Source organism: Phyllobates terribilis, unplaced genomic scaffold, assembly GCF_046119375.1.
Source record: "Phyllobates terribilis strain yellow unplaced genomic scaffold, ASM4611937v1 Scaffold_11__3_contigs__length_659146591, whole genome shotgun sequence".
NCBI lineage: Eukaryota > Metazoa > Chordata > Amphibia > Anura > Dendrobatidae > Phyllobates > Phyllobates terribilis.
In genome coordinates this window covers 431,168,671-431,196,085 of record NW_027362771.1, presented here as the reverse complement: position 1 = coordinate 431,196,085, position 27,415 = coordinate 431,168,671, and the positions used below count along the sequence as shown (strand labels likewise).

Sequence of the window (27,415 nt, the reverse complement as noted above, 5' to 3'; positions counted from 1 at the left end):
CAGGACCCGCACTCCTCTGGTTTAATTGTTGAATTATGTTTTACTCTAATGTCGCGTACACGTATTACCAGACATATAAGGTGAATATGTTGGCGCTACATAAAGAAAAATATTACTATTGCTGGGGCCTGACCACTGGGACTACTACTGATCAAAGGGGTTCTGAAATACTTTGTTACACTGAAGCACATGCAAATGTGTCACCCTGGCCTGGATGCCACAAATATAATAAAGCTGTGTCTGAGAGCAAGGGGGAGGTTCTCTGGTCAGAGGAACATTAGCATGCAATACCTCCTGTCTCAGGCCAGTAGGGGGAGCAGGCTGCCCCTATAAAAGCTGGAACTGGGGGCAGGGTTAGGGAGAACTGGATGACCTGTCTCAGGACTGAGAAGTGTCCCAGAGCAGTGAGGGACAGTTGTATTGCACCCTAAGAGGACGTGTGGCAGTAGGAGAGCCACAAGCCAGAGACAAGAGGCGAAGTGAGCCTGTCCTGGCAGATAAAGAACTCAATTTACCAGACTTTGGCGTCTGAGGCTGTGAGGATTCCACGTCCTGCAGCAGATAACCAGTCCGCAGGGGACTGTATGTTCCTTGGCCTAAGAAGCCCGGGGGTTCTGCCACAACAGAAGGGACCAGCAAAGCCGTACCAGGCCAGGAGTAGAAAGGGACCCACGTTGCAGGCCATACAGGCGAGAATACACGGTGAGCTCGGACCGTGGGCTGTTACCCTATCAGGAGGAAATAGCCAGAAGGAGCGCAGAGAGCACGGTAGGCCTACACCCTCACCCTGACCAGGGCCAATTTCCCAATTGCTCTCAGACATCCAGGTCCCCTCCTAGCCGGGACTGTTTGTGGGTCAGTTCACCTGTTCTAGTAAAGACCCTGGACTGCAACCTATTGTCTGCGTGCTCCTTGCTCCTCCAGCACTAACGGTACTGGGATGCCCTACACCATCAACCCCATCTTCCATTATACGGCCCTGGGGCCGCACTCTTCCCGTGGGGAGTCACACTATCCCAGCTGCATATATCATCAGCCCCAGCGGTCTACCTGGCAGCGGCGGTCCGCACTGACCGCAATCCACGGGTGGCGTAGTCGGACATCACTTAAAACTTATAAAGGGACTACCACTGGTCTGACCACCCTGAGCCACGGCTGGGTCGCCACTACTACCCCCATCGTTCCCCTATTGCCCGGATCCGAGTGCCCCACGGCCCAGGGGGCGAGTCACATAGGATGCACATTACCGCTCTAATCCTTATCTATTAGACTGCCAGCAATCTTGAATAGTCCCATAGACAATAAATGTAACATTTCAGAGCCCCATTCTCAGGACTGGTAGGGTTCCAGCAGTCCGATCCCCATCAATCAGCAAGTCATCAGGTATTGTGTGGATAGTTGTTAACTTGTCTAGTTGGCAATAACCTTTTGGAGAGTTTGTTCCATCAAAATTACATTTCAATGTATATTATATTATATATTATATATACACATTATACATATATATTAGAATAAATGTGTAATAGAAATCATTTTTTAGCTTAGCTAATCCGTATGTAATAATAGGGAAGCCTATTGTGGGGTCTGAAAAACTAAAATGTGCCCCCTCCATAGCGCACTAGTCTCATCAAGACCTCAGACAGAACAGGTATGTTGTCTTATGTCTTATGGCAGTATAAGCCTAAATAATAGGGACTCGGATGGATATGTCACATTAAGCACATACAGGTATATATTTCTGACTGTTTCAATACATCTCCCCTGTCCTGCTCAGATATTTATAGACTCATTTTTATAATTTGGTCCCATCATAAAGACCAAATATTGTGTGTTATCATTCAATTCTAATTTACTAGATTTTGGAAAGAGGAGATAAGCTATTTTGTCCACAATTGGTAGAGTCCATCGCACAAATCTTTAGAGTGGGAAATACAGCCAGTCTTATGCAAGCAAATAATATGCTTCACAAATTATGTTGTTAATCTTTCATGTAGACTTACAAGACAATGGCCATTGATACAGACGCCGTTATATTCTGCATGGCAGGGCGTTCCATCCAAAACTTTCCCAAAGTTGTAATAAAAGTTTTGCCCTTGTGCTAAGCAACTTAGCTCACAGTCACCTTGTCCTTAATGTGAAATAGAAAAAAAAAATACAGTGAAAAGTTATGTGGAAAAACTAATTAATCAAAAACGTCATTGTTCGAGGAGGAATATACCTACTGACTTGTATTTGGGAAACACTCTTAAGGGTATATGCACACAGCATCTTTTAGACGTGTGAGAACCCAGCAAGTTTTTCAGGAGAACAACTTTCAGGACAAGCCGGTGTCTTTTGAACATCAAGAAAGAAATGGAACAGCAGTTCAAGATAAGCAGGTTTGTCTCAAAACATATCGATTAATTTTTTTCCAAATCCAAAAAGAGAAACCTAATTTTCTGAATATATTTTCTTGTGAGGACAACGTTTCGGTCACAGACCCTTCGTCAGGCAAGAGCGAATGGTGGGATACATCAGGAAATCATGGTGGTTTCATCGAGATTTCATAGTGGATGCTTTCACTTTAAGACGCAGACTATCTAGGATTATAGCCAGAGATTTTGAGTGATGGGCAGTGCTGGTCGTTTTTTGCAACATCTTTGGCCATGGGCTTTTTTTTTTTATTTTTTTAATTTGAATATTGAGCATTGAATAACCTAGTAAGCAACTTCCAAGAGGAAGCCACCTGAAGATTGGTCAGGTCCCTTTTTTTTTAACTGCTATGCGTCTTTGGAAACCTGAAGAAGTTAAAAGAAGCTGAAAAGACTGAACACATGCACTGCAATTTATTACATTGCAATGCATATTTTCATTCTTTTTAGCATTTATCTAGTGGTTACAGAGAGGACCTGCCGGAAAAGACACTCTGTGCACATATCCTTAAGTCCACTATACACATTAGAGACTAGTGTTTATGGGAGCCATCTGCCAGATCGTGGTAGGGGTAGTGAAGGATTGGACATTTTTACTTAACATTTTATTGAGTTTTGAAATAAACAAGGTGAAAAGTACATAAGAAATAAACAAGATAAAATAATATACAGTGGTATAAAGCATAAAGCTGGATCAGTCATTTTTAATATGAACGCCTTGCTGAATCGAGCATACCTTTGGAAGGGAGGTTTGGGGGGAGATAGCTGTCGGCCACTGTAGTGAGGTATGGCCACCCTTATTGTTGACACTGGTTGGGTAGAAACTCTTATCATAAACTAATCCAACATTATTACGGTAGTACATTATACTTTCCATGGTTCTATTTCTCCTCTGCCATCCCAGCCTTTGATTGCCAGGTTTTCTCCATCAATTTCATCAGGAGAAGTCTTGGCAATCACAAGCAGTGGGTGGCATGAGGGAGAAGTAGTCAATGCATCTGAGGAATACATCGGACTCCTATCAATGCATTCCAGCACAATGTACGGCGCTGCAGATTAATTGTGCTCATTCTCACACAGGAAAGCTAAAATCATTAAAAGGTTTACATGCCTACACTCAGTGACTCAACAGCTATTAAACGGTGTCCTCACATTGGTAACATTTTCCTGCTGAGAGTTTCCCTATAATGCACTGTTCTACAGTAAGACATTTTCTCTGCAGAGCAAGAAGTGATCTTGAATCATGAACACATGCTTTCTTATATTATGAAAGTAAAAAAAATACTGAGCAAGCTTACCTGACTTGAAAGGCAGCCATTTATGATAATTTCCCATTAAAGGTTTATTATTGTAAGAAGAGCACTGGAAATGTCTAAAATCTGTCACTCCAGATGGACAGTCCTATAGAAAAAAAGAATTACTAAGTATAGTATTTTTCATTGTATTAGATGTCTTTTATAAAGATAGGTCAGCAATATCAGATCGGCAGGGGTGCAACACCCAGAAACCCCACCAATCAGATGACCCCGATGCTGGCGGAGGCTGGAAGTGCACAGTTGAGGAGCAGCACAACATTGCTCTGTCAATGGTATATTAGCTGAAGCAGGTACTACATATCCGCCCCCCAATCATTCAAATAGGGAAGGAAGGTGCGGTACCTGGCATCGGCCACTATATAGTTGACAGAGCCATGCGGTGCAGGTCCGCAACCGAGTTCTACTGGGAACAGCTGATCAGCATGTGTGTCAGGGGTTACACCCTCACCGATCAGATATTGATGACCTATCCTAAGGATAAGCCATCAATATAAAAGTGCTAGAAAACCCCTTTAGATGTATATTATTGAGTGCAATGGACAAACCTTCATGTTACACACTTGATATTGTCTAGTGTCTCCGTGGCAGTCTGGACCTGCAGAATCTCTGTTATGAAACAGCAATGAAGAGAGATAAGATGTGAAAAAAAAAATACACGTCTTCTAAAAGATAATAATTCTTCTGCAGGCAATGTAGCAGGAGAGAACATTATTAAAAAGAGTTATAACAAAGATATCTCACCAAAATAATACTTTCAATGTTAGGAGGAGCATATAAGTTAGACTTACATGATGAATGACTTTTATATTGCTCAGCAGATGATATCCACATGTATAGAGACTAGAGATGAGCGGAGTTCGACTAGAACTGTTCGCCAATCTCAAATTCGAGCTGTTTTGGGCGGTGTTCGAGTTGTTCGACGAACCCGAACGATTTGCAAAAAATTCGGCTGTTCGAGGTTATGTTCGATAACTGTTCGTGCACCAAAAGCGTGTCCTGCATGTCTGGCGCTATTTAGAGCACCAATCATGCAGGGATTGTCTGCCACTCACTGTAATGCCACAGCCATGGTGGTTGTGGCATTACAGTGATTGCCCAAATCGATGGGAACAGTGCCAACAGTGAAACATGAAAAGCCGGCAATTCAGCAGCGGCAAACACCTGTACCCGACAATTTAGAACCGAAAGAATAGAGCTTCACACATAGATTAGATAAATATAAACATGTCAGTCACATATATATGAAGTACAGTGACAGTGTTGCTTACTGTACTTGTCATTTAGCGTAAAGGATTTATCAAAAAAAATAATAGTGTTTTCATGCACCGTCTCTTTAAAAAAGCCGGCCGGCAATTCAGCAGCGGTACCCGACAATTTATAACAGACAGAATAGAGCTTCACACATAGATTAGATAGATAGAAACATGTCAGTCACATATATATGAAGTACAGTGATAGTGTTGGTTACTGTACTTGTCATTTAGTATTAAAATAAAGGATTTATTATTAAAAAAATTGGCGTGGGGTTCCCCTTAATTTTAGGCTCTAGCGGAGGTTAAGCAGACAGCTGGGGCAGATGTTTGAAGCCTGGGAAGGGGGTAATACCCACGGAGCTTCCCAGGCTACTAATATCAGCCCCCAGCTGAATACATAGCCTTTACTAGCTATTAAAATGGGGGACCCCCCCAAAAAAATGACGTGGGGTCCCCCCTAATTTAATAGCTAGCAAAGGCTAGGCAGACAGCTGGGGGCTGATATTAATAGCCCAGGAAGGGAGCCATGAATATTGGCCCCCTCCCAGGCTAGAAACACCAGCCGTCAGCCGCCCCAGAAATGGCGCATTCATAGGATGCGCCAATTCTGGCACTTAGCCTCGCTCTTCCACGCTGCCCTGGTGCGGTGGCAGGGGGTAATAGGGTTGGGGTTGATGTCAGCTTATAATGCCAGCTGACATCAAGCCCAGGTTAGTAATGGAGAGGCGTCTATAAGACACCCCCATTACTAACCCCATAGTCAAAATTAAAAAAAACACAAACACCCAGAATAAAGTCCTTTAATTGAAATAAAGACACAATCCTTTATTGTTCTAAATTAAACCATACTTACCGTCACGCCCATTCCAGCTGAAGCCAACGATCTCCTGCAATAAAAGAAAAATAATAAAGCAACCTCATCCTTACCTTTCCATGGTTCCCACGACAGCTTCAGCTCTGCTACATCGAGATGACAGGCTGGACCGCAGCAGAACGCTGCCATCCAGCCTCTCATCCCGCAGACACTGAGAAGCGCAGGCTTGCTTGCGCTGCTCAGGGTCTCTCTGTGACGACATCCAGATGAGCCGAGTTCATGTCCAATGAACTCGGCTCACCTCATGCACGTCACTGACAGCGTGGGAAAATTCTCACGCTGAAGCGGTGAGTGCAGGAGAATTCTCCCACGCTGTCAGTGACGTGCATAAGGTGAGCTCATGTCCAATGAACTCAGCTCACCTCCTGCACGTCACTGACAGCGTGGGAGAATTCTCCTGCACTCAGCGCTTCAGCGTGAGAATTCTCCCACGCTGAAGCGCTGAGTGCAGGAGAATTTTCCCACGCTGTCAGTGACGTGCATAAGGTGAGCTCATGTCCAATGAACTCAGCTCACCTCCTGCACGTCACTGACAGCGTGGGAGAATTCTCCTGCACTCAGCGCTTCAGTGTGAGAATTCTCCCACGCTGAAGCGCTGAGTGCAGGAGAATTTTCCCACGCTGTCAGTGACGTGCATGAGGTGAGCCGAGTTCATTGGACATGAACTCGGCTCATCTGGATGCCCTCACAGAGAGACACTGTGGAGCGCAAGCAAGCCTGCGCTTCTCAGTGTCTGCGGGATGACAGGCTGGATGGCAGCGTTCTGCTGCGGTCCAGCCTGTCATCTCGATGTAGCAGAGCTGAAGCTGTCATGGGAACCATGGAAAGGTAAGGATGATGTTGCTTTATTATTTTTCTTTTATTTCAGGAGATCGTTGGCTTCAGCTGGAATGGGCGTGATGGTAAGTATGGTTTAATTTAGAACAATAAAGAATTGTGTGTTTATTTCAATTAAAGGACTTTTTTCTGGGTGTTGTGTTTTTTTTAAATACTTTACTAGAAATTCATGGTGGTCATGTCTAATATTGGCGTGACCCCATGAATTTCGGGCTTAGGGCCAGCTGATAATGCCAAGCTGGCCCTAACCCCTTTATTACCCAGTGAGCCACCGCATCAGGGCCCTGGATGAGTTGGGTACAGCGCCAGAAGATGGCGCTTCTATGAACGCGCCATTTTCCGGGGTGGCTGCGGACTGCAATTTGCAGCGGGGGTGGCCCAGAAAGCTTGGGCCTCCCTGCGCTGCGGATTCCAGCCCCCAGCTGCCTAGTTGTACCTGGCTGGACACAAAAACAGGGCGAAGCCCCACGTCAATTTTCTTTAAATTATTTCATGAAATAATTAAGAAAAAAAGGGCTTCCCTATATTGTTGTGTCCGGCCAGGTACAAATAGGCAGCTGGTGGTTGGGGGCAGCCCGTTCCTGCCTGCTGTACCTGGCTGGACACAAATATAGTGCGAAGCCCCACGTCAATTTTTTTTAAATTATTTCATGAATTTCCTGAAATAATTTAAAAAAATTGAAGTGGGGCTTCGCACTATATTTGTGTCCAGCCAGGTACAGCAGGCAGGAACGGGCTGCCCCCAACCACCAGCTGCCTATTTGTACCTGGCCGGACACAACAATATAGGGAAGGCCTTTTTTTCTTAATTATTTCATGAATTTCATGAAATAATTAAAAAAAAAGTACGTGGGGCTTCGCCCTATTTTTGTGTCCAGCCAGGTACAACTAGGCAGCTGGGGGCTGGAATCTGCAGCGCAGGGAGGCCCAAGCTTTCTGGGCCCCCCCCCGCTACAAATTGCAGTCCGCAGCCACCCCGGAAAATGGCGCGTTCATAGAAGCGCCATCTTCTGGCGCTGTACCCAACTCATCCAGGGCCCTGGTGCGGTGGCTCACTGGGTAATAAAGGGGTTAGGGCCAGCTTGGTATTATCAGCTGGCCCCAAGCCCAAAATTCATGGGGTCACACCAGTATTAGACATGACCGCCATGAATTTCTAGTAAAGTATTTAAAAAAAACACAACACCCAGAATAAAGTCCTTTAATTGAAATAAAGACACAATTCTTTATTGTTCTAAATTAAACCATACTTACCATCACACCCATTCCAGCTGAAGCCAACGATCTCCTGCAATAAAAGAAAAATAATAAACCAACCTCATCCTTACCTTTCCATGGTTCCCACGACAGCTTCAGCTCTGCTACATCGAGATGACTGGCTGGACCGCAGCAGAACGCTGCCATCCAGTCTGTCATCCCGCAGACACTGAGAAGCGCAGGCATGCTTGCGCTCCTCACTGTCTCGCTGTGACGGCATCCAGATGAGCCGAGGTCATGTCCAATGAACTCGACTCACCTCATGCACGTCACTGACAGCGTGGGAAAATTCTCACGCTGAAGTGCTGAGTGCAGGAGAATTCTCCCACGCTGTCAGTGATGTGCATGAGGTGAGCTCATGTCCAATGAACTCAGCTCACCTCCTGCACGTCACTGACAGCGTGGGAAAATTCTCCTGCAATCAGCGCTTCAGCGTGAGAATTTTCCCACGCTGTCAGTGACGTGCATGAGGTGAGCCGAGTTCATTGGACATGAACTCGGCTCATCTGGATGTCGTCACAGAGAGACGCTGAGCAGCGCAAGCAAGCCTGCGCTTCTCAGTGTCTGCGGGATGACAGGCTGGATGGCAGCGTTCTGCTGCGGTCCAGCCTGTCATCTCGATGTAGCAGAGCTGAAGCTGTCGTGGGAACCATGGAAAGGTAAGGATGAGGTTGCTTTATTATTTTTCTTTTATTGCAGGAGATCGTTGGCTTCAGCTGGAATGGGCGTGATGGTAAGCATGGTTTAATTTAGAACAATAAAGGATTGTGTCTTTATTTCAATTAAAGGACTTTATTCTGGGTGTTTGTGTTTTTTTTAACTTTGACTATGGGGTTAGTAATGGGGGTGTCTTATAGACGCCTCTCCATTACTAACCTGGGCTTGATGTCAGCTGGCATTATAAGCTGACATCAACCCCAACCCTATTACCCCCTGCCACCGCACCAGCGCAGCGTGGAAGAGCGAGGCTAAGTGCCAGAATTGGCGCATCCTATGAATGCGCCATTTCTGGGGCGGCTGACGGCTGGTGTTTCTAGCCTGGGAGGGGGCCAATATTCATGGCTCCCTTCCTGGGCTATTAATATCAGCCCCCAGCTGTCTGCCTAGCCTTTGCTAGCTATTAAATTAGGGGGGACCCCACGTCATTTTTTTTTGGGGGGTCCCCCATTTTAATAGCTAGTAAAGGCTATGTATTCAGCTGGGGGCTGATATTAGTAGCCTGGGAAGCTCCGTGGGTATTACCCCCTTCCCAGGCTTCAAACATCTGCCCCAGCCGTCTGCTTAACCTCCGCTAGAGCCTAAAATTAAGGGGAACCCTACGCCAATTTTTTTAATAATAAATCCTTTATTTTAATACTAAATGACAAGTACAGTAACCAACACTATCACTGTACTTCATATATATGTGACTGACATGTTTCTATCTATCTAATCTATGTGTGATGCTCTATCTTTCTGTTCTAAATTGTCGGGTACCGCTGCTGAATTGCCGGCCGGCTTTTTTAAAGAGACAGTGCATGAAAACACTATTATTTTTTTAAATAAATCCTTTACACTAAATGACAAGTACAGTAAGCAACACTATCACTGTACTTCTTATATGTGTGACTGACATGTTTCTATCTATCTAATCTATGTGTGAAGCTCTATTCTTTCTGTTATAAATTGTCGGGTACAGATGCTGAATTGCCGGCCGGCTTTTTTAAAGAGACGGTGCATGAAAACACTAATATTTTTTTTAATAAATCCTTTACACTAAATGATAAGTGCAGTAACCAACACTGTCACTGTGCTTCTTATATGTGTGACTGACATGTTTCTATCTATCTAATCTATGTGTGATGCTCTATTCCTTCTTGTCTAAATTGTCGGGTACCGGTGTATGCCGCTGCTGAATTTGCCGGCCGGCTTTTTTAAAGAGAGTGTCTTCTGAGCAGTTTGTCAGCTTTTGGACACCTTTGCAGGTGTTTTCTATGTGTTTCTATGTGTTTTTGTTTGCCTGCCATTGGTTTTAACGGTGTTCGACGGTGTTCTAAGGTGTTCGACGAACAGTTCGACGAACAGTTCCTCGAACATCCCGGTGTTCGACGAACCGAACCGAACCCGAACACTACGGGGGTGGCTCAACACTAATAGAGACATTGCGTTTAAATAAAAGATCTGAAGGAAGTGAAGATGGTTTTTACTGAAGCAACTAATATGAGCGTACAAATATAAACATAAGTCAGCTCCTCTCTACTGGGGCCTCACCAGCCAGAGGATCGGGGTGCCTGGGCCTCAACCACACTGGATGATATGCCAAAAACAAATATATTTTTCACAGAAGAGAATAAAAATAACGTTAAAGGATTCATTTAAGTTGCCAAATTTGAGATTGCTGTAGCCAGAAAAAGGACTGGATAACGTTGGTTAATGCCCTCACGTACCATGAATTAGGCGACTAGAACATTTAGATTATATGTTCTTATGAACTTTTTGCGGTTTGCACTTAGTTTTCCGTTTATTTTAAGACTTGCTCATTTTCATCACATGGAAAACGTTAAACAAGCTGATTAATTTTTGCTGCTGACAGATCTCATTATAGCATGTGTGAAAACAAAGATCAGGACAGTATTCTTTGTTACAACATTTATGCTCCAATATCCTGATTACTAGTATTTTAACAGTTTGTTAAAGGGTAACCATACTTTTAAGTAACTTTTCAAAATAAGCAGTCCTGTGTGCACGAGGAATTACACTGTTTCTGGACATTGTAACCTGAATATTTACCAGTTTTCCCCTCTGCAGGATCGGTTTCACTAATTTGCTATACACAGAAAGCTTTTAGGAGGAGAATAGCAGGTATGAACTCTTGCATACACAGTAAAATACACAGAGAGGGATTCCTGCTCTTCATTCTGTGACATGCAGAAGTAGTGCTGTTGCTTCAAAAGCATCCAGCAACTATCAGAAGTAACACAAGCACAGGAGACAGGAAGTGTTGTGCTCCAGGAGCATCCAGCAACTAGAGGGGTTAACACAGTCACAGGAGACAGGGAGGGTTTAGCAGAGCCCCAAGGGGATTGTGGGGAAGCTGTTTTCTGTCTCGCTGAAGCTGAAGAGAAAGGTGGCGTGTTATCTGTATCTGACAGTAGGCAACTGAATAGAATTCAGATCAGGAGAGAAACTAAACATAGGTCACATGAACTCCTTGAACTAACAGTGCAGAGTATTATTGGGCAGGAAGATAAAGACTGGAAGGAATTGTGTCACAGGAATCATCTCCCTCATCAAACCCTCCCCCCTTCCATCTCCATGCAGGATAAAGAATGCTGTGTACTATTGTGTCCTTGTGAAGGAAAAGCCTGTGGTTGTGTATGCATAGAAGTGTGCTGCTAAGAGATCTAATCTATGCTGAATTATGCTACTGAAGAGACTGTAATACTGTGCCTTGTGAAGAAACTACTGTATTGTTACTGAAGCCGGTTGCTCAAGAAACTCAGACTGTACAGTAATGAAGATTGTTGCTGTAATATCCCTGAATTGCACTGGCCATGCTTCAGATTAAATTCCACTGTTAAACTGTTGAAAAAGACTTTTGTCAGATGTGACTGGTAATCAATTGAATCTATCGTGTGCCTGAGAGAAGCTGCAGCCTATGGTCGCCCTGAGTAACGGTTCCCCCAGGATTCCAAAGAATTCATGAAACCCGTCTCGCCCTATTTGAACCTAGCGGCGTGCGTGTAACAATTTCTTTTAGCAAATGGAGACAATCAACAGAAAAATTTATGAAACTTATACAGCAGTAGATTAGTGTAAATATGAATCCAGCACTGGAGTGAGGTAAAAGACTTGTTAGAAAGCTCAGCACAAACTTTCTGCGCCTCTATATGCCTGTATTCTCTCCTGCCCCTCACTCCTACTCCTCACTTTTCCTCACTGTACTGAAAGTCCGTTTAGCTCAAAGGATTTGAACTGTTTTTTTTTTTATCCAGAGTGGATGATGATTACAGGAGGCAGGGGTAGGGGAATATGTGACTTATTAGTGGAAAAAGAAGTAGATTTCTCTGATAACATATATTACAAAGTTTCTTATATTCGCTTGTATTGATTTGTGGAAAGTTTGTTGAAAATACAGTTCCTATTTAAACAAGAACACAATTTTTATTAACTGCAATGGGTGGCAGAAAATATGCTTCTACACTACACAGATATTACAAATGTACAAAATACTGCAGAAAGGGTAATGATGATAGTTTTCTTACAAAGATTTGTATAATATTATATAAAGTGAAATTTTAGTCATTTGTGGTTTTCACTTTTTTATATTAATCATTGCTGGTATTATGATTTTCATTTTTCTTTGTTAAAATGTTAACATTAGCTCAGAGCATCGTAATCTTTGAAAGCAAAATTATTCTCGTTAATCAGCTGTTTCTTGATAGAAATTCCAGTTAAATACAAATTCAATCTGCAGATCAATGAAGGTACCTTTATCTATATGTAGGTATTTACCTTTTAATACATTGTCGTGTACGTACTGCAGCTCCCCCTCCACATGTCCGAGAACATGGAGACCAGCTTTGCCAAGAACTCCACTCATTACTAGACCTCAGAGGTGGACTATGCTCAGGACCAAACCAGTTGACAAATCCTCTTTCTATTGGCGTCCTCTGAACCTAATAAAATATTGGGAAATCTGTATTTAGTTTGGTAAAATAAAAGCTCATAAGCAATTTAATGTAGACCAGAACAAGCGTATTGGAAAGAGGAGACCACCATAAGTATTTAACAGAACCCAAACATGATTTTTATCATTGGTTCCTGCCCACCGCTGCTTCCTTACTTATACATGAATGACATTGTTAAGGGGCATTCCGCCCTCTAGGCACATAACAGTGCCTTTATCGGGCAGATCATGTTTACATAAACTATGTTATGAACTTGAGCTTAGGTTGTCTGCTCTATAACACAGCCTTAAAACTCTAAGAAGACAGGGCCCGGATTTATCACAAGTGAAAAAACATGTTTCCTTTATTTCCAAAGCTTGTAAAACATTGATTTGCTGAATGAAAGACAAATAATAAAAGCAAGTCGAAACAAAGAGTCTCACACAATCTGAATAAGTGGTGTAAAAAAAAACAAAAAAAAACCCATCCAAATGCTCTACTGACATGAGGCATCAAAATCTCCAATCTGTAAAGAAAGCTCTCAACCAGAAAGTCTAAAAAGGAAACACGGAATGTGATGGCACCAAATGTTCAACTGTCCATCATGATTCCATATCTCCTGCTGTAAAGTCATCCACATAGTGATTTTATTACTATTCATGTTACTTCTTCTCCACTTTAGTGCTTTATAGTAAAAGAACCCTGACTAGCATGTATAGATAAGCAATATTTCAGCCTCAAATGTAAAAAAAAAATAATTAGCAGTTCTTATTCAGTGAGTTGTCCTTTTCCGTCGCTTTGATAAACATTCTATTCATTACTTTCATAATCAGTGACAGTTCATATTTTATTCTCTCAGTTACACTGGAGAAAAAACGTGGACTCTTAAAGAAGACCTTTCACCAGTTTGAGCATGTTAAACTGGCCACCATCATGGCTGCTGAGCTGAATTCAACATAGTTTTTCTATTTTGATTTCTTCTTTCCAATGTGGTGATCTTGGCTTGGAAAGTTTAGGTTCATTTATGCTAAGCACAACTAGGTGTTACCAGAGATTTGTTTCTGGGGGTGTGTACTTGAGCTGTATGGGGTTGACCAATCATAAGCAGGCTGCAACAACAGGGATAAAAAAAAAACACGCCTCCACAATAGCTGAAGGCTGTGTGCTCACGATGCATTTTTTAAGCGTTTCCAAAGCAGCAATTCCGCTGCAGAAACGCTTAAAAAACACTTGTTAGAAGGTCTGCAATGTTCCCCAATGATAATCCGCATGTGCTGTACACGTGCTGTGGAAATTTCCGCTGCGGATTATCATTGCGGAAAAAAATGCATCACTACCAATTATTTTGCGGAAGCGCTGAGTTTTCACCGCCATTGACTTGCGTTAGAACGCATGGAATCCGCATCATTGCATCTGTACATGCGTTTCAATGTGCGGATGGTACCCGGGTTTGGAGAAGAGGAGACTCTCCTCCGGACCCAGGTACCATAGAACCTGTAAAAAAAATAAAAAAATAAAAAATAAATATGATACTTACCTTCTGATGGCCCCCAGTCTCCTTGTCTTCGCTTGCCGGCAGATCACGGTGGACTGAAGGACCTGTGCTGACGTCATTTACTCATGGGTCGGCAGGTCCTTCAGTGTACCGCGAGCTGCTGGCAAGCCAGGACGGATCAAATAAAGACTCCGGGGGCCATCAGAAGGTAAGTATAGATTTATTTTTTCATTTTTTACCCTTTTTTACGGTCACACTATATAAATCCATGCCGATAGCATGGATTTATATAGTGTGACCAAGTTGTCAAGCACTTTCCAAGTGATGCTAAAATCGCTTGGAAAGCGCTTGTCAACCCGCATGTGGAAATGCATGTGAAGACCGCTTCACTTGTCCCTGGCAGGAAAAACGCATGTACAATCCGCATGCGTTTTTTCTGCCAGGGAGATGCAGAAACGCTCAGGAAAAAATCCGGAGCATTTCTGCATCGTGGGCACATAGCCTTAAACAGACTTTCTCCTGTGTGAGACATGTAATAACAGGCAGTCTCCACTCCTCTGGGTATCACTGCATGCCCAGCTGTCTGTGAGTCTAAAGTACTGGGAGTAGAGTAGAAAAGTGTAAACAATAACACTTCTTCAGCTTTTATCTCACATTAGTGTGTGTGTGTGTGTGGGGGGGGGGGGGATATGCCCCTGTACTGCTCCTCCCTGAAACTGACTGTTGTGAGATGAAAGCTGGAGAAGTGTTAGTAATCATTCTCATCTCTGCTGTTCTCCAGGCACTTTGTAGTTACACACAGATCTGCAGTGAGACCAGTGAGGAGAGAAGACTGTCATTATATGTGCCACCTTCTTTCACTTGTGTTTTTGCTTGGAAAAAAGAAACATCCCACATATTTCATTCATGCATCTACATGGTATTGAAGCTTGATTGCTGACTCAACACCAACATTCTCTATCAGTACATGTCTCACACAGGAGAATGTCTGTTCTAAGCTATTGTAGGAGTGTGTTCTTTTTTTCCCTGTATGTTGATACCTGTTTAGGATTGGTCAACATCATGCAGAGACAAGCCCAACTGGGTGTTACCAGAGGTTTATCATAAATTATAACCTAAACTTTACAAGCTAATAACTCCGCAATGGAGGAGAGAAATTAAAAAATAAAAACTATGTTTTATTTAGCTCTGCAACCACTATTATGCAATGTGGCTAACTTTTCATGCTAAAACTGCTGAAAGATTCTTATTTAGGGCTCTCTTGGTCAAAAAACATAGGTATTTGGCAAAAACATTTGAGGCTTCATTCAGACATCCGTGAAAAACATACATGTTGTAAACATGATTGTCACAAATAGAACATATGTACACATGAAATTCTATGGTGTTATTCACATTAATGTTTTGTTTTTGTTCTGCAAACCATGTGTCTGCAAAAAAAAAATAGAATTAGATTTACCGGTAATTCGGTTTCTAATAACCAACCACGACAGCACACGGGAGGATGTAACCCCACCCCAATAGGGACAGGAAATACGAAGAGGTTTAAATAGCCCCTCCCACATCCTCCCTCCAGTGTTATTACAAAGGACCACAAGAGTATAGACGCTTCAAATTAATTTTCATTTCTACTGATCAACTGTCGTAAAAACAATAAGCGAGGGGGAGGGAATTACCCGTGCTGTCATGGTGGGTTATTAGAAACCGAATTACCGGTAAGTCTAATTCTATTTTCTCTAATAACCCCCCACGACAGCACACAGGAGTTATACCAAAGATATACTAGGGAGGGACAATAGCCTGGAGGACCTTCCTTCCGAAGGCTAAATCTCTAACAGACATTAGATCTAGTCTGTAGTGTTTGGAGAAAGTATGAATTGAGGACCATGTGGCAGCTCTGCAAATCTGTTCAATGGATGCGCTGGCTTTTTCAGCCCAGGAGACAGATATCGCCCTTGTAGAATGGGCCTTGAGCTTTGCTGGAGGAGAGAGATCCTAGGTAAGGTAAGCCCTTACCTAAGATCCTAGGTAATCGCCCTCTTAATCCAGTTGGCTATTGTGGATTTTGCTGCTTTCTTTCCTCTGTTTGGACCTTGTGTATGGACAAATAGGTTCTTGTCTTTCCTTCCTTCTTCTGTTTTCTGAAGATAGTGCAGTACTATTCTCCGAACGTCCAGAGTGTAGAATTCCATCTCTTTTTTGTCTTTTGGGTTGTCACAAAAAGATAGAAGGATTGTCTCTGCAACATCCCTGGCAGCGTGCTTGCATGGCTTACCATCTCCCACTATGCAAGACCGCAATCTTACCTTTCAGGCCAGGCTGCACATTTTGCTTGTTCACCGCATCTGCAGTTTTGCTCTGCTTTGCTTGTTCACAGCATCTGCGGGTTTTGCTCTGCTTTGCTTGTTCACCGCATCTGTGGGTTTTGCTCTACCTTGCTTGTTCACCGCATCTGCGGGTTTTGCTCCGCTCTGCTTGTCTACCGCACCTGCGGCTCTGTTCCTGTATCCCAGTCTGTACTGGTCCCTATCCTGCCTACGTTCCTACCAGTACCCGCCTGTCTGCATATCAGCCGTGCCTGCCTGTGCCGACCTGTCTGCATGCCAGCCGTGCCTGCCAGTGCCCACCTGTCTGCATACCAGCCATGCCTGCCAGTACCCACCAGTCAATATGCCAGTTTAACCTGCATGTTCCTGCATTCCCCGGTGTGGGTCAACAGCTGTGACCGGGGTCTGACCTGGAGTAGCACCTGGTCCCTCTGCTCGGTTCCTCCCTGGTTCACGGAGTAGACTGAGCCACCATGCGACCTTGGTCGGATCGGGTAGATACTTAGTTACACCCCTCCAGGCACTCCTCGGTTCATGGTACAGTGGGATCACTAATCACGCTCACGCCAGTCAGTCTGGGCGCGAGCGTAACAGTTTGCTCAGGCCATGGTTCCCGTTGAGCCCCACAGCCCTTTCCTCTCAGAGACATTTGAATCCTTGTCTGGCGAATACGTGCACCAAGGAAAAAAAATTTCGCAAGCTGAGGCCCAGGAGATTTACACACCAGCCCAAATGGATCTATCAGCACTCGTTCCTGCGGATCCACCATGGTACTAAGGGGATCCAAAACGAAGCCGTGCATTTGTGGAGCAATGCATGCTGCATTTCAAATTCTATGCTCACTATTTTCCTACCGATCGGGTTAAAGTAGCATTCATGATGTCCTACCTAGCGGGTGATGCCTTGAAATGGATCACCCCCCTATGGGAAGCATGAGATCCTATCATCTCTGACCTGCAGGCCTTCCTGGTGGCCTTTCTAATGGTCTTCGATGACCCTAATCCTGAAGCTTCTGCTAAAGCTTCCCTTCCCAATATCCTGGAGCAGCCCCGATGGGTGATGTGTGTAGGTAGCCTACCAGTTCTCCAGCCTGAAGAGACTTCTGCCCACACAGAATCCACACAGGATGACAACGCTCTACAAAATACTTCCCTTCCTAACCTCAAGAGGCAGTCCAGACATGCAAGGCGTAGAGGTAAACTGTCACGCCAGGTTCGGTCCTCCCAAAGACCTTTTGTTCCCCGGTCTGTAGAGGCAGCTGTCCGCACAGAATCCATGAAGGATGACTATGTTCATCAGGCAAAGCAGAGGCCAGAACTCGGTCACAAAATCGGATTGCGGTCCCGCTGCGGTTGTTTGGGATCCCCTGACAGTCTTTGTCCAGCGAAGGTTGGAGAATACCAAGACATTAGGCCTGTAGGAGAGGCTGCCCTTGGCGTTAGTGTTTCCTCTCCACAGATGACCATGACTGTCTCCGTGGCAAGTGAAGGCCTCGGATTAACCGGAAGTTTCGAGCTTAAAGCCTTGAACAGTCGGTGTCTGATTCCTGTCCGACAACTCCAGAAGCCGGTTTGGGCATTGTCAGCGGAAGGACGAGCCCTACTCACAAACAGTCAAAATATGTCTGTACAAATTAAGCTCCAGATTGGAGCATTACACATGAAGAAGTTCACATTCCAGGTGCTGTCTGGTTTACCCACAGGTCGTCCAGAGCTGAGAGATCTAGTGCGCGCTCAGGTCTGGAGATCCTGCATGGTGTTTCCTAGGGGACTGCTGAGGTGCAAGGGGTGTCCAGTCCCCATATCTTCAGGACAGTCAGCAGTTTCTTCTTCTTCTTCTTCACCAGATCTGCTAGTCGCTGACTCGCTGTGCGCTGAAGTCTCCGAAGGAAGGGAAGCGGAGTCATTGTCCCCACTAAGTCTCGACGATTGTATCAATGATCTGGCTTTAGGAACCGCCCTGCCTCGCAGACGTGTCATCTCAGAAACCAGACTGAAGTTGGTCCCTAAGCAAGAATCCTCCATCTCTAACAAATCTGGCAATAAGTCCATCAAGGCGGTGGCTACCTCCAAGTCTCTGCATCCCTCCAACCAGGCAGAGGACCTCCAGTTGTCTCCTGAATCCCCCGGGGTGCTACCTGATAACAAATGGAGAGAGACTTTTCTGCACCCTGTACCTGGTACTTCGCCCACTTCATCCACTAAGCTTGGCAAAGTGTACGTCAAGGCGATGGTTACCCCCCGAGTCTCTGCACCCCTCCAACCAGGCGGAGGACTTTCAGTTGTTTCCTGAATCCCCCGGGGTGCTACCTGATAACAAATGGAGAGAGACTTTTCTGCACCCGGTACCTGGTACTTTGCCAAGCTTACTGGATGAAGTGGGCGAAGTGTACGTCAAAGCGGTGGTTAACCCCGAGTCTCTGCACCCCTCCAACCTGGTGGAGGACCTCCAGTTGTCCCGTGAATCCTTTGGGGTACTACCCGATATTAACAAGTGGAGAGAGACTTTCCTGTGTTCTGTTCCTGGTACTTCACCCACTTTCTCTGTTGCTGAGGATGGCTCGATGGGAGGAAGCATCCTAGTCACCAAGATGGTGAGACCAGTTTCGTTCCCTCTAGTGGACAGAAGAGGTAATCTTCTTGAAGAAAAGGATCTGCCTCCAAATTCTCTGCAGGAAATCCTTGCAGGCTTGAAGAAGAGGGGGTGTAAAGGGGGGGGGGTACTGTAACATCCCTGGCGGCGTGCTTCCATGGCTTACCATCTCCCACCATGCAAGACTGCAATCTTACCTTTCAGGCCAGGCTGCACATTTTGCTCCGGTACCTGCTGTTTGTATGTCTCTTGTCTGCTGGCTTAGGGCGGCGGCGCTGCTGCTTTCTGATTCTTAAAGCTACAGTGTGCGCAGTCCTAATGCATCCCCAGCCTATTGCTGTGAGCCACTGGATACTTAAACCCCCTCCACCCAGTAGGAGGTGCCTGAGCAACACTTTCCATCTGTGTGTTTCTTGCAACTGAGTTGCCAGGTCCTGTCCAGACTCTAGTCTGTTTCCGCCACCCTGGGGGCTGAGTACCCAGGGCCGCTACCTGTACCTGCAACTTCTAGTCAGTTTCTGCCACCCTGGGGGCTGAGTTCCCAGGCTTGTTCCTGTATCTTGTTCCTGGTTCAGATCCTGTCTGAACAGTGTCCTAGTCCGTTACTTGTTTGTCTCCATGTCTGTATCTTCCCTTTTCCTGCAGTATCTGAACCTGCACCTAACTCCAACTCGTTGTCTCTGTACTTCTGTTTGTGAGTTTTGTGTCCACTCGCTACTTCATTGCAAGTACCTTGTGTGTATCTGGTTCTGCTCGTTCTGTTTCCCTGCCTCTGTATCTACCTCCTGTGTTCCAGTTATCTTCTTGTGTTTTCCAGTCTGTTCCATGTGAACAGAGCCATGTACTGTCTACCGCATCTGCAGGTTTTGCTTTGCTCTGCTTGCTCACCGCACCTGTGGTTTTGCTCCGCTTTGCTTGTTCACCGCATCTGCGGGTTTTGCTCCGTTTTCCTTGTTCACCGCATCTGCGGTTTTGCTCTGCTTTGCTTGTTCACCGCATCTGCGGGTTTTGCTCTGCTTTGCTTGTTCACCGCATCTGCGGGTTTTGCTCTGCTTTGCTTGTTCACCGCATCTGCGGTTTTGCTCTGCTTTGCTTGTTCACCGCATCTGCGGGTGTTGCTCTGCTTTGCTTTTTCACCGCATCTGCGGGTGTTGCTCTGCTTTGCTTTTTCACCGCATCTGGGGGTGTTGCTCTGCTTTGCTTGTTCACCGCATCTGCGGTTTTGCTCTGCTTTGCTTGTTCACCGCATCTGCGGGTTTTGCTCTGCTTTGCTTGTTCACCGCATCTGCGGGTTTTGCTCAGCTCTGCTTGTCTACCGCACCTGCGGCTGTTCCTGTATCCCAGTCTGTACTGGTCCCTATCCTGCCTACGTTCCTACTTGCCAGTACCCGTCTGTCAGCCGTGCCTACCTGTGCCCACCAGTCTGCATGCCAGCCGTGCCTGCCAGTGCCCACCTGTCTGCATACCAACCGTGCCTGTCAATACCCACCTGTCTGCATACCAGCCTTGCCTGCCAGTACCCACCAGTCAATATGCCAGTTTAACCTGCCTGTTCCTGCATTCCCTGGTGTGGGTCAATAGCTGTGACCGGGGTCTGACCTGGAGTAGCACCTAGTCCCTCTGCTCGGTTCCTCCCTGGTTCACGGAGTTGACTGAGCCGCTGTGCGACCTTGGTCGGATCGGGTTGATACTTAGTTATGCCCCTCCAGGCACTCCTCGGTTCATGGTACAGTGGGATCACTAATCACGCTCACGCCAGTCAGTCCGGGCGCGAGCGTAACAATCTCCTGAGATATGTGGAAATTTGAGACCACCTTAGGTAGAAATGAAGGGTCAAGTTGGAAAATTAGACGATCTTCCAGGATTCTCAGGTAGGGTTCGTTGATCGACAGGGCAAGTAGTTCACACACTCTTCTGGCTGTAGTTATTGCCACCAGGAAAGCCGTTTTCCAGGTCAGCCTGTCCAGTCTTATGGTTGATAAGGGCTCAAAGGGTGGAAGGGTTAACCCGTTCAGAAGAATGTTAAGGTCCCAAGGGGGAACCAGGTCTGTTACTCTAGGGTGGATGCGGGTGGCTGCTGTCATAAATCTTCTCACGCACTGATGTTCCGCTAGTCTTTGATCGAAGTAAGACCTTAACGCCGCTACCTGGACCTTAAGAGTACTAGGTCTGAGACCTTTGTCCAGGCCTTCTTGTAAAAAGTCTAGAATCTGAGCCACATCAGCCCTATTAGGGTCTGGGCGAGTGGGTGCACACCACCTTAAGAAGGTTTTCCAGATCTTATAGTAAATGGTGTTTAGTTCTCTCACCTCTTTGGTCCATATACCCTAGAATAGCTCTTGGGAGACCATGGTTACCCATCCCTTTTTGCTGGCATGCACCTTTATGGTTACCAGCAGATTCTGGATCCATGGTACTCCTCTGTTCAGATTTTTTCCGTTCAGCCACCAGAATAGAGAAGTCCTTACTCGTGGTGGTATAGGGATTCTCCTGTTCAGAGACCGTGGAGATCCATCCCAATTCGTAAGGATGTGGGTCTGTAATGTTTGGGTGTGCGTGTGAGCCCAGGCCACCATCTGAATACAAGAAGTCATAGACCCGAGGACTGACATGGCGTTTATTAATGATACTGATCTTCTGCTCCTCAGGACATTGATTTTTGCTTTTATCATTACCTGTTTTTGTTTGGGCAGGAATGACATCTGGCTGTGGGAATCCAATAGTACTCCTAGAAATGTTTTTGTCATGGAGGGAACCGTCTCTGATTTTTCCTGGTTCACTAACCAGCCCAGAGACGATAGGATCTGAGTGGTCAACTGTAGATGTTCTCGGAGTACTGGTACTGAGGGCCCGATTAATAAGAGGTCGTCGAGGTATGGTACTATTAAAATGTTCTGACCCCTGATGACTTCGGCCATGACTTTTGTAAATATTCGCAGGGCTGATGAAATTCCAAATGGGAGAACATTGAATTGATAGTGGACTATTTGATCCTCTTGAGCCACTGCGAATCTTAGGAACCTCCTGTGAAGTGGATGTATCGGGATGTGGTAATATGAATCCTGGAGGTCGATTGTGGCCATGACATGGTCCTGTCCTATCAGAGGGACCGTCAACCTGATGGATTCCATCTTGAATCGTTGGTAGTGGATATACCGATTCAGTGGCCTTAGATTAATTATAACTCGGTGTGAGCCATTTGTTTTTTTTATTAGGAAGAGCCTGGAATAATGTCCTGTGCCTGTCTCTCTTGTAGGAACCAGGGATATCACCGCTGAGGACAATAAGTCTGTAAGACCGGATATCAGGGTGGCCTGACGACTCTGAGAGGAGAGCGGTGTTAATCTTATCCTCTCTGGAGGATAGGAGGAGAAATTTATTTTTACTCCAAACTCGACAACCCTCAGGACTCATGGGTCTGAGCAGATTTCTTTCCACTGAGGGAGAAAATTTGAGATGCGGCCCCTGACTGTCCTGACGTCAGGGTCTGTTCTGATGTTGGTTTTGGGAGAGAAAAAGATTTTTGCCTCCTCTACCTTTTGGGTAGCTCCTGTTTTGCCTTTACCCCTATATTGAGGGGTCTGCTCTTGGGAGGGACGAAAAGGCCTCTTCCTCACATTCCTAGGTTCCGGGAGGGACTTCTTGTCTGAGGCCTTCTCTAGAAGATCATCTAGGGCTGGCCCGAACATGTATTTCCCCTTAAAGGGGATGGAACACAACTTCATTTTTGATGCCACATCGCCGTTCCAGGATTTCAACCATAGGGCCCTTCTTACAGAGTTTGATAGCCCAGATGCTCTTGCCGCCACCCTCACGGATTCCGCAGAGGCATCTGCTAAAAACCCCGTAGCCTTCTGTAGAAGTGGTAGGGATGCCAAGATGTCTTCTCTGGGGGTGCCTGAAACTAGGTGTTCCTCCAGTTGATCTAGTCAACGAGCCACTGATCGAGCTACGCCCATAGAGACTGTGTTGGTGCTTAATAGTGTTGCCGAGGTCTCCCAGGATTTCCTGAGTAGTCCCTCCATTTTGCGTTCCAAGGAGTCTTTTAATTGAGAGGAATCTTCAAAGGGCAGTGTGATTTTCTTTGCTACTCGTGCAATTTGGATATCCACTCTTGGGACTTCAGACCAGCATTTTGCCGTCTCATTGTCCACAGGAAATCTATCCCTTAACTCTGTAGGTGTATTTAATCTCTTTTCTGGAGATTCCCACTCCTCTAAGACTAAGTCCCTAATACTATGGTGTATAGGGAACACCAATTTTTTCCTGGAACGTAGCCCCCCAAACATCTGATCCTGTACTGTTTGGGGCACTTTTTCTTCCTCGACCTCCATAGTTCTCCTTACTGCCATGAGGAGTTCCTCCAAACTATCTGATGGAAAATAATATCTCTCTAGTTGGGAGTTATCATGGGTTGGACTTAGTTCACCTTCCTCTGGAAGATCTTCTGAGATACAGTGCCTACAAGTAGTGTTCAACCCCCTGCAGATTTAGCTGGCTTGATAAGATACAAATAAGTTAGAGCCTTCAAACTGCAAACGAGAGTAGGTTTTATGAACAGAAGCATAAATCTTACAAACCAAAAAGTTATGTTGCTCAGTTGAATTTTATTAACTTTTAAACATAAAAGTGTGGGTCAATTATTATACAACCCCTATGTTTAATATTTTGTGGAATAACCCTTGTTTGCAATTACAGCTAATAATCGTCTTTTATAAGACCTGATCAGGCCGGCACAGGTCTGTGGAGTTATCTTGGCCCACTCCTCCATGCAGATCTTCTCCAAGTTATCTAGGTTCTTTGGGTGTCTCATGTGGACTTTATTCTTGAGCTCCTTCCACAAGTTTTCAATTGGGTTAAGGTCAGGAGACTGACTAGGCCACTCCAACACCTTGACTTTTTCCCTATTGAACCAGGCCTTGGTTTTCTTGGCTGTGTGCTTTGGGTCGTTGTCTTGTTGGAAGATGAAATTACGACCCATCTTAAGATCCTTGATGGAGGAGCGGAGCTTCTTGGCCAAAATCTCCAGGTAGGCCGTGCTATCCATCTTCCCATGGATGCGGACCAGATGGCCAGGCCCCTTGGCAGAGAAACAGCCCCACAGCATGATGCTGCCACCACCATGCTTGACTGTAGGGATGGTATTCTTGGGGTCGTATGCAGTGCCATCCAGTCTCCAAACGTCACGTGTGTGGTTGGCACCAAAGATCTCGATCTTGGTCTCATCAGACCATAGAACCTTGAACCAGTCTGTCTCAGAGTCCTCCAAGTGATCATGAGCAAACTGTAGACGAGCCTTGACATGACGCTTTGAAAGTAAAGGTACCTTACGGGCTCGTCTGGAACGGAGACCATTGCGGTGGAGTACGTTACTTATGGTATTGACTGAAACCAATGTCCCCACTGCCATGAGATCTTCCCGGAGCTCCTTCCTTGTTGTCCTTGGGTTAGCCTTGACTCTTCGGACAAGCCTGGCCTCGGCACGGGAGGACACTTTCAAAGGCTGTCCTGGCCGTGGAAGGCTAACAGTAGTTTCATAAGCCTTCCACTTACGGATGATGCTCCCAACAGTGGAAACAGGTAGGCCCAACTCCTTGGAAAGGGTTTTGTACCCCTTGCCAGCCTTGTGACCCTCCACGATCTTGTCTCTGATGGCCTTGGAATGCTCCTTTGTCTTTCCCATGTTGACCATGTCTGAGTGCTGTTCACAAGTTTGGGGAGGGTCTTAAATAGTCAGAAAAGGCTGGCAAAAGAGATCTTTAATCCACACATGTGAAGCTCATTATTCTTGGTGTCTGAACTACTTCTTAATACTTTAGGGGGACCAAACAGAATTCTTGTGGTTTGAGGGGTTGAATAATAAATGACACTCTGAATTAACTTTTTACGTTTTAAAAAAAAATAAATAAATAAAAAAATTTGATGCAGTGCATTTCCCACTTCCAGGCTGATCTACAGTACAAATGTCACAATGCCAAGTTAATTCCGCATGTGTCAACCAGCTAAATCTGCAGGGGGTTGAATACTACTTGTAGGCACTGTATATATCTCCTCTTGAGAGTCTTCCTCCCCTCCCTCTGGCGGGCTAATCTTCCTCTTTTTGGCTGCTGAGAGAGTAGATGTAGAACTCTGACTAGGTGACGGCGTAGGGAGAGTGACCGAGGCTATGGAGGATTTGATCTCCTGGCGTACAATCCCCTTTATCTCCTCCTTTAAGGAAGGTTGTTCCTGCCTGATAATCTTCTCCGTACAGTCCTTGCATAGGGGCTTTCTATGGGAGGACAATAGTTTTTTGCACAGATGGGACATCTGCGTGACGGTTTAACCTCTTCTCCAGATGCAGGTTCCTTGTCCCCCTACAAGAGAGGGTAGAAGAGGAGGGGAACTATAATCACCATTTCCTGCATCTTGGAGATGGACTACCAGTGCCATACTTACTGGGACTGGACCGGCGCTGGGCTCTATAGATACAGAGTGAGAAGCTTCAACAGACATGGTTTGGTCCTACCTGTAGATGTCTTCCTGTCCAGGGCTCCTTTTATGGACAACCGGACCAGCGCCTCCCTCTGTTTAGAGGGCTCCTCCCCTGGTGTCCAGGTGAAGATTTCTGATCACCGGCGGCATTCCGCTCTTCTTTCCCCATAATTTTTTTGATGTAGTTCACAGTGGAATGCAACTGCCGGAAGTGACGTCATCATCCACCGCCCGGCGTCCCCTCCGGCGCCACGGCGTGCGCTCCACATCCGGGAGCCGGCTTCGCCCGCGCATCCAGAGGGGGAGAGGAGGAGGAGATGGACTGGAGAGCTCAGAGAGGCCTCCGGTCAGGACTGCAGGAGGGGGTCCTGAATCCGGAGGAGACGGGAGCAGCACCCTGAGGAGGAGAGGTAAAGACCACTCGATCCTCCGCTGCCCGGCTAGTAGCTTTCCCCCAGTGCCTGTAGCCGGCCCAGCACACCGGGCATGACCTCTTCATCCCTGATAGGGACAGGAAGTAACACTGGAGGGAGGATGTGGGAGGGGCTATTTAAACCTCTTCGTATTTCCTGTCCCTATTAGGGTGGGGTTACATCCTCCCGTGTGCGGTCGTGGGGGGTTATTAGAGAAAATCACAGAGAAATGTCCATTTTTATGGATCACAATTACCCATACAAATCTATGAGTTTGTGAAAATCACAGACAGCACATAAATGGCATCACTGTGGGCAGCACGGTGGCTCAGTGGTTAGCACTGCAGCCTTGCAGCGCTGGGGTCCTGGGTTCAAATACTACCAAGGGCAACATCAGCAAGGAGTTTGCTTGGGTTTCTTCTAGGTTCTCTGGTTTCCTCCACACTCTAAAGACATACTGATAGGGAATCTAGATTGTGAGCCCCAATGGGGACAGTGGGCATAATGTCTGTAAATTATCTGAATTGTAAAGCACTGCGGAATATTTGGCCACTACATAAATAAAAAGATTATTATTATATTAGCACTGTGTAATCCGTGTTCTATCCATTAACATAGTAACGTATAGGAAAATTAGAAGCCCGAGTTCCGAAACAACTAAGTTTCGGAAGCTAGAAAAGTGTAATAAGTGTAATAATAAAAACTAACTCAAATTACCCATATCTATTGTGTAAAAAGGCTGAGAGTAAATAAACAATAAAGCTGTCATAATTAATAAATTAGTAAATGGCATTACGGAAAACAAAAATAAAATTTAGAAGATTATAGAGACGTTCACCAATTCAAAAAGTGAATTGCCCAGGGCAGATTGTGTGGAAATTTCTCTGTATGCCTTATTACCTTCAGCTGATCCTGTTAAAATCTCTGCCTCAAGAATATTTCTATTCAATGATGTTACAACAAATCGTGTACCATTGCAGAGTCCTCGTTTTGTATTCCAATTTCTCAACAACATAATAATGCTGCCCACCTGAAGTCTAATGGAATGACTTGGCATGCATGATGGGGTTAAGCTATTTAAAAATTCAATAGGAAAATGTTCCCTTTCATCATCGTCAGCTACAACGAGTCATCGCTTCAACGTCAGCTGATGTTTTTCTCAGACTCACCTCAACATTAAGCTTTTTATGTAGTAAGATATTTGCAGTTTACTTGCTTATCCGTACGTGAAAATCACGGATGATAAAAACAAACACACTGACCAAACACTGATGAAAATCAGATCCAATACACTAATGAAACCTGGAGCATTTTTTTGGGCTTGTGAAAAATCACGGATATCTCAATATGGCCTAGTACATAATTTAACCAAGTGCCTTCTTTTGCAGGGTGTACAGTGGACTGAACACCAGTCATCATAGTGCCTGTAAGTGCCCAATTACATAGTTTAACACCAGGATGGAAGGCTTTGTTCTTTCCATTCATTATACACATATAGGCGAGACTTTCTTGTATCC

The 27,415-nt window shown here is 45.3% G+C and overlaps 1 protein-coding gene across 2 annotated transcripts in view; it reads right to left on the bottom strand.

Annotated features, from left to right (window-relative positions):
* Positions 1 to 27,415, bottom strand: part of ADAMTSL5 (ADAMTS like 5) — an 89,321-nt gene that overhangs the window by 34,982 nt on the left and 26,924 nt on the right. For both annotated transcript variants that reach the window (XM_073653184.1, XM_073653183.1), the window contains exons 3-6: positions 12,443 to 12,606; positions 4,273 to 4,333; positions 3,710 to 3,812; positions 2,001 to 2,128 (exon numbers count right to left, since the gene is read on the bottom strand). In XM_073653184.1, the coding sequence (XP_073509285.1) occupies positions 2,001 to 2,128; positions 3,710 to 3,812; positions 4,273 to 4,333; positions 12,443 to 12,606 (456 nt within the window). The remainder of the gene's footprint in view (positions 1 to 2,000; positions 2,129 to 3,709; positions 3,813 to 4,272; positions 4,334 to 12,442; positions 12,607 to 27,415) is intronic.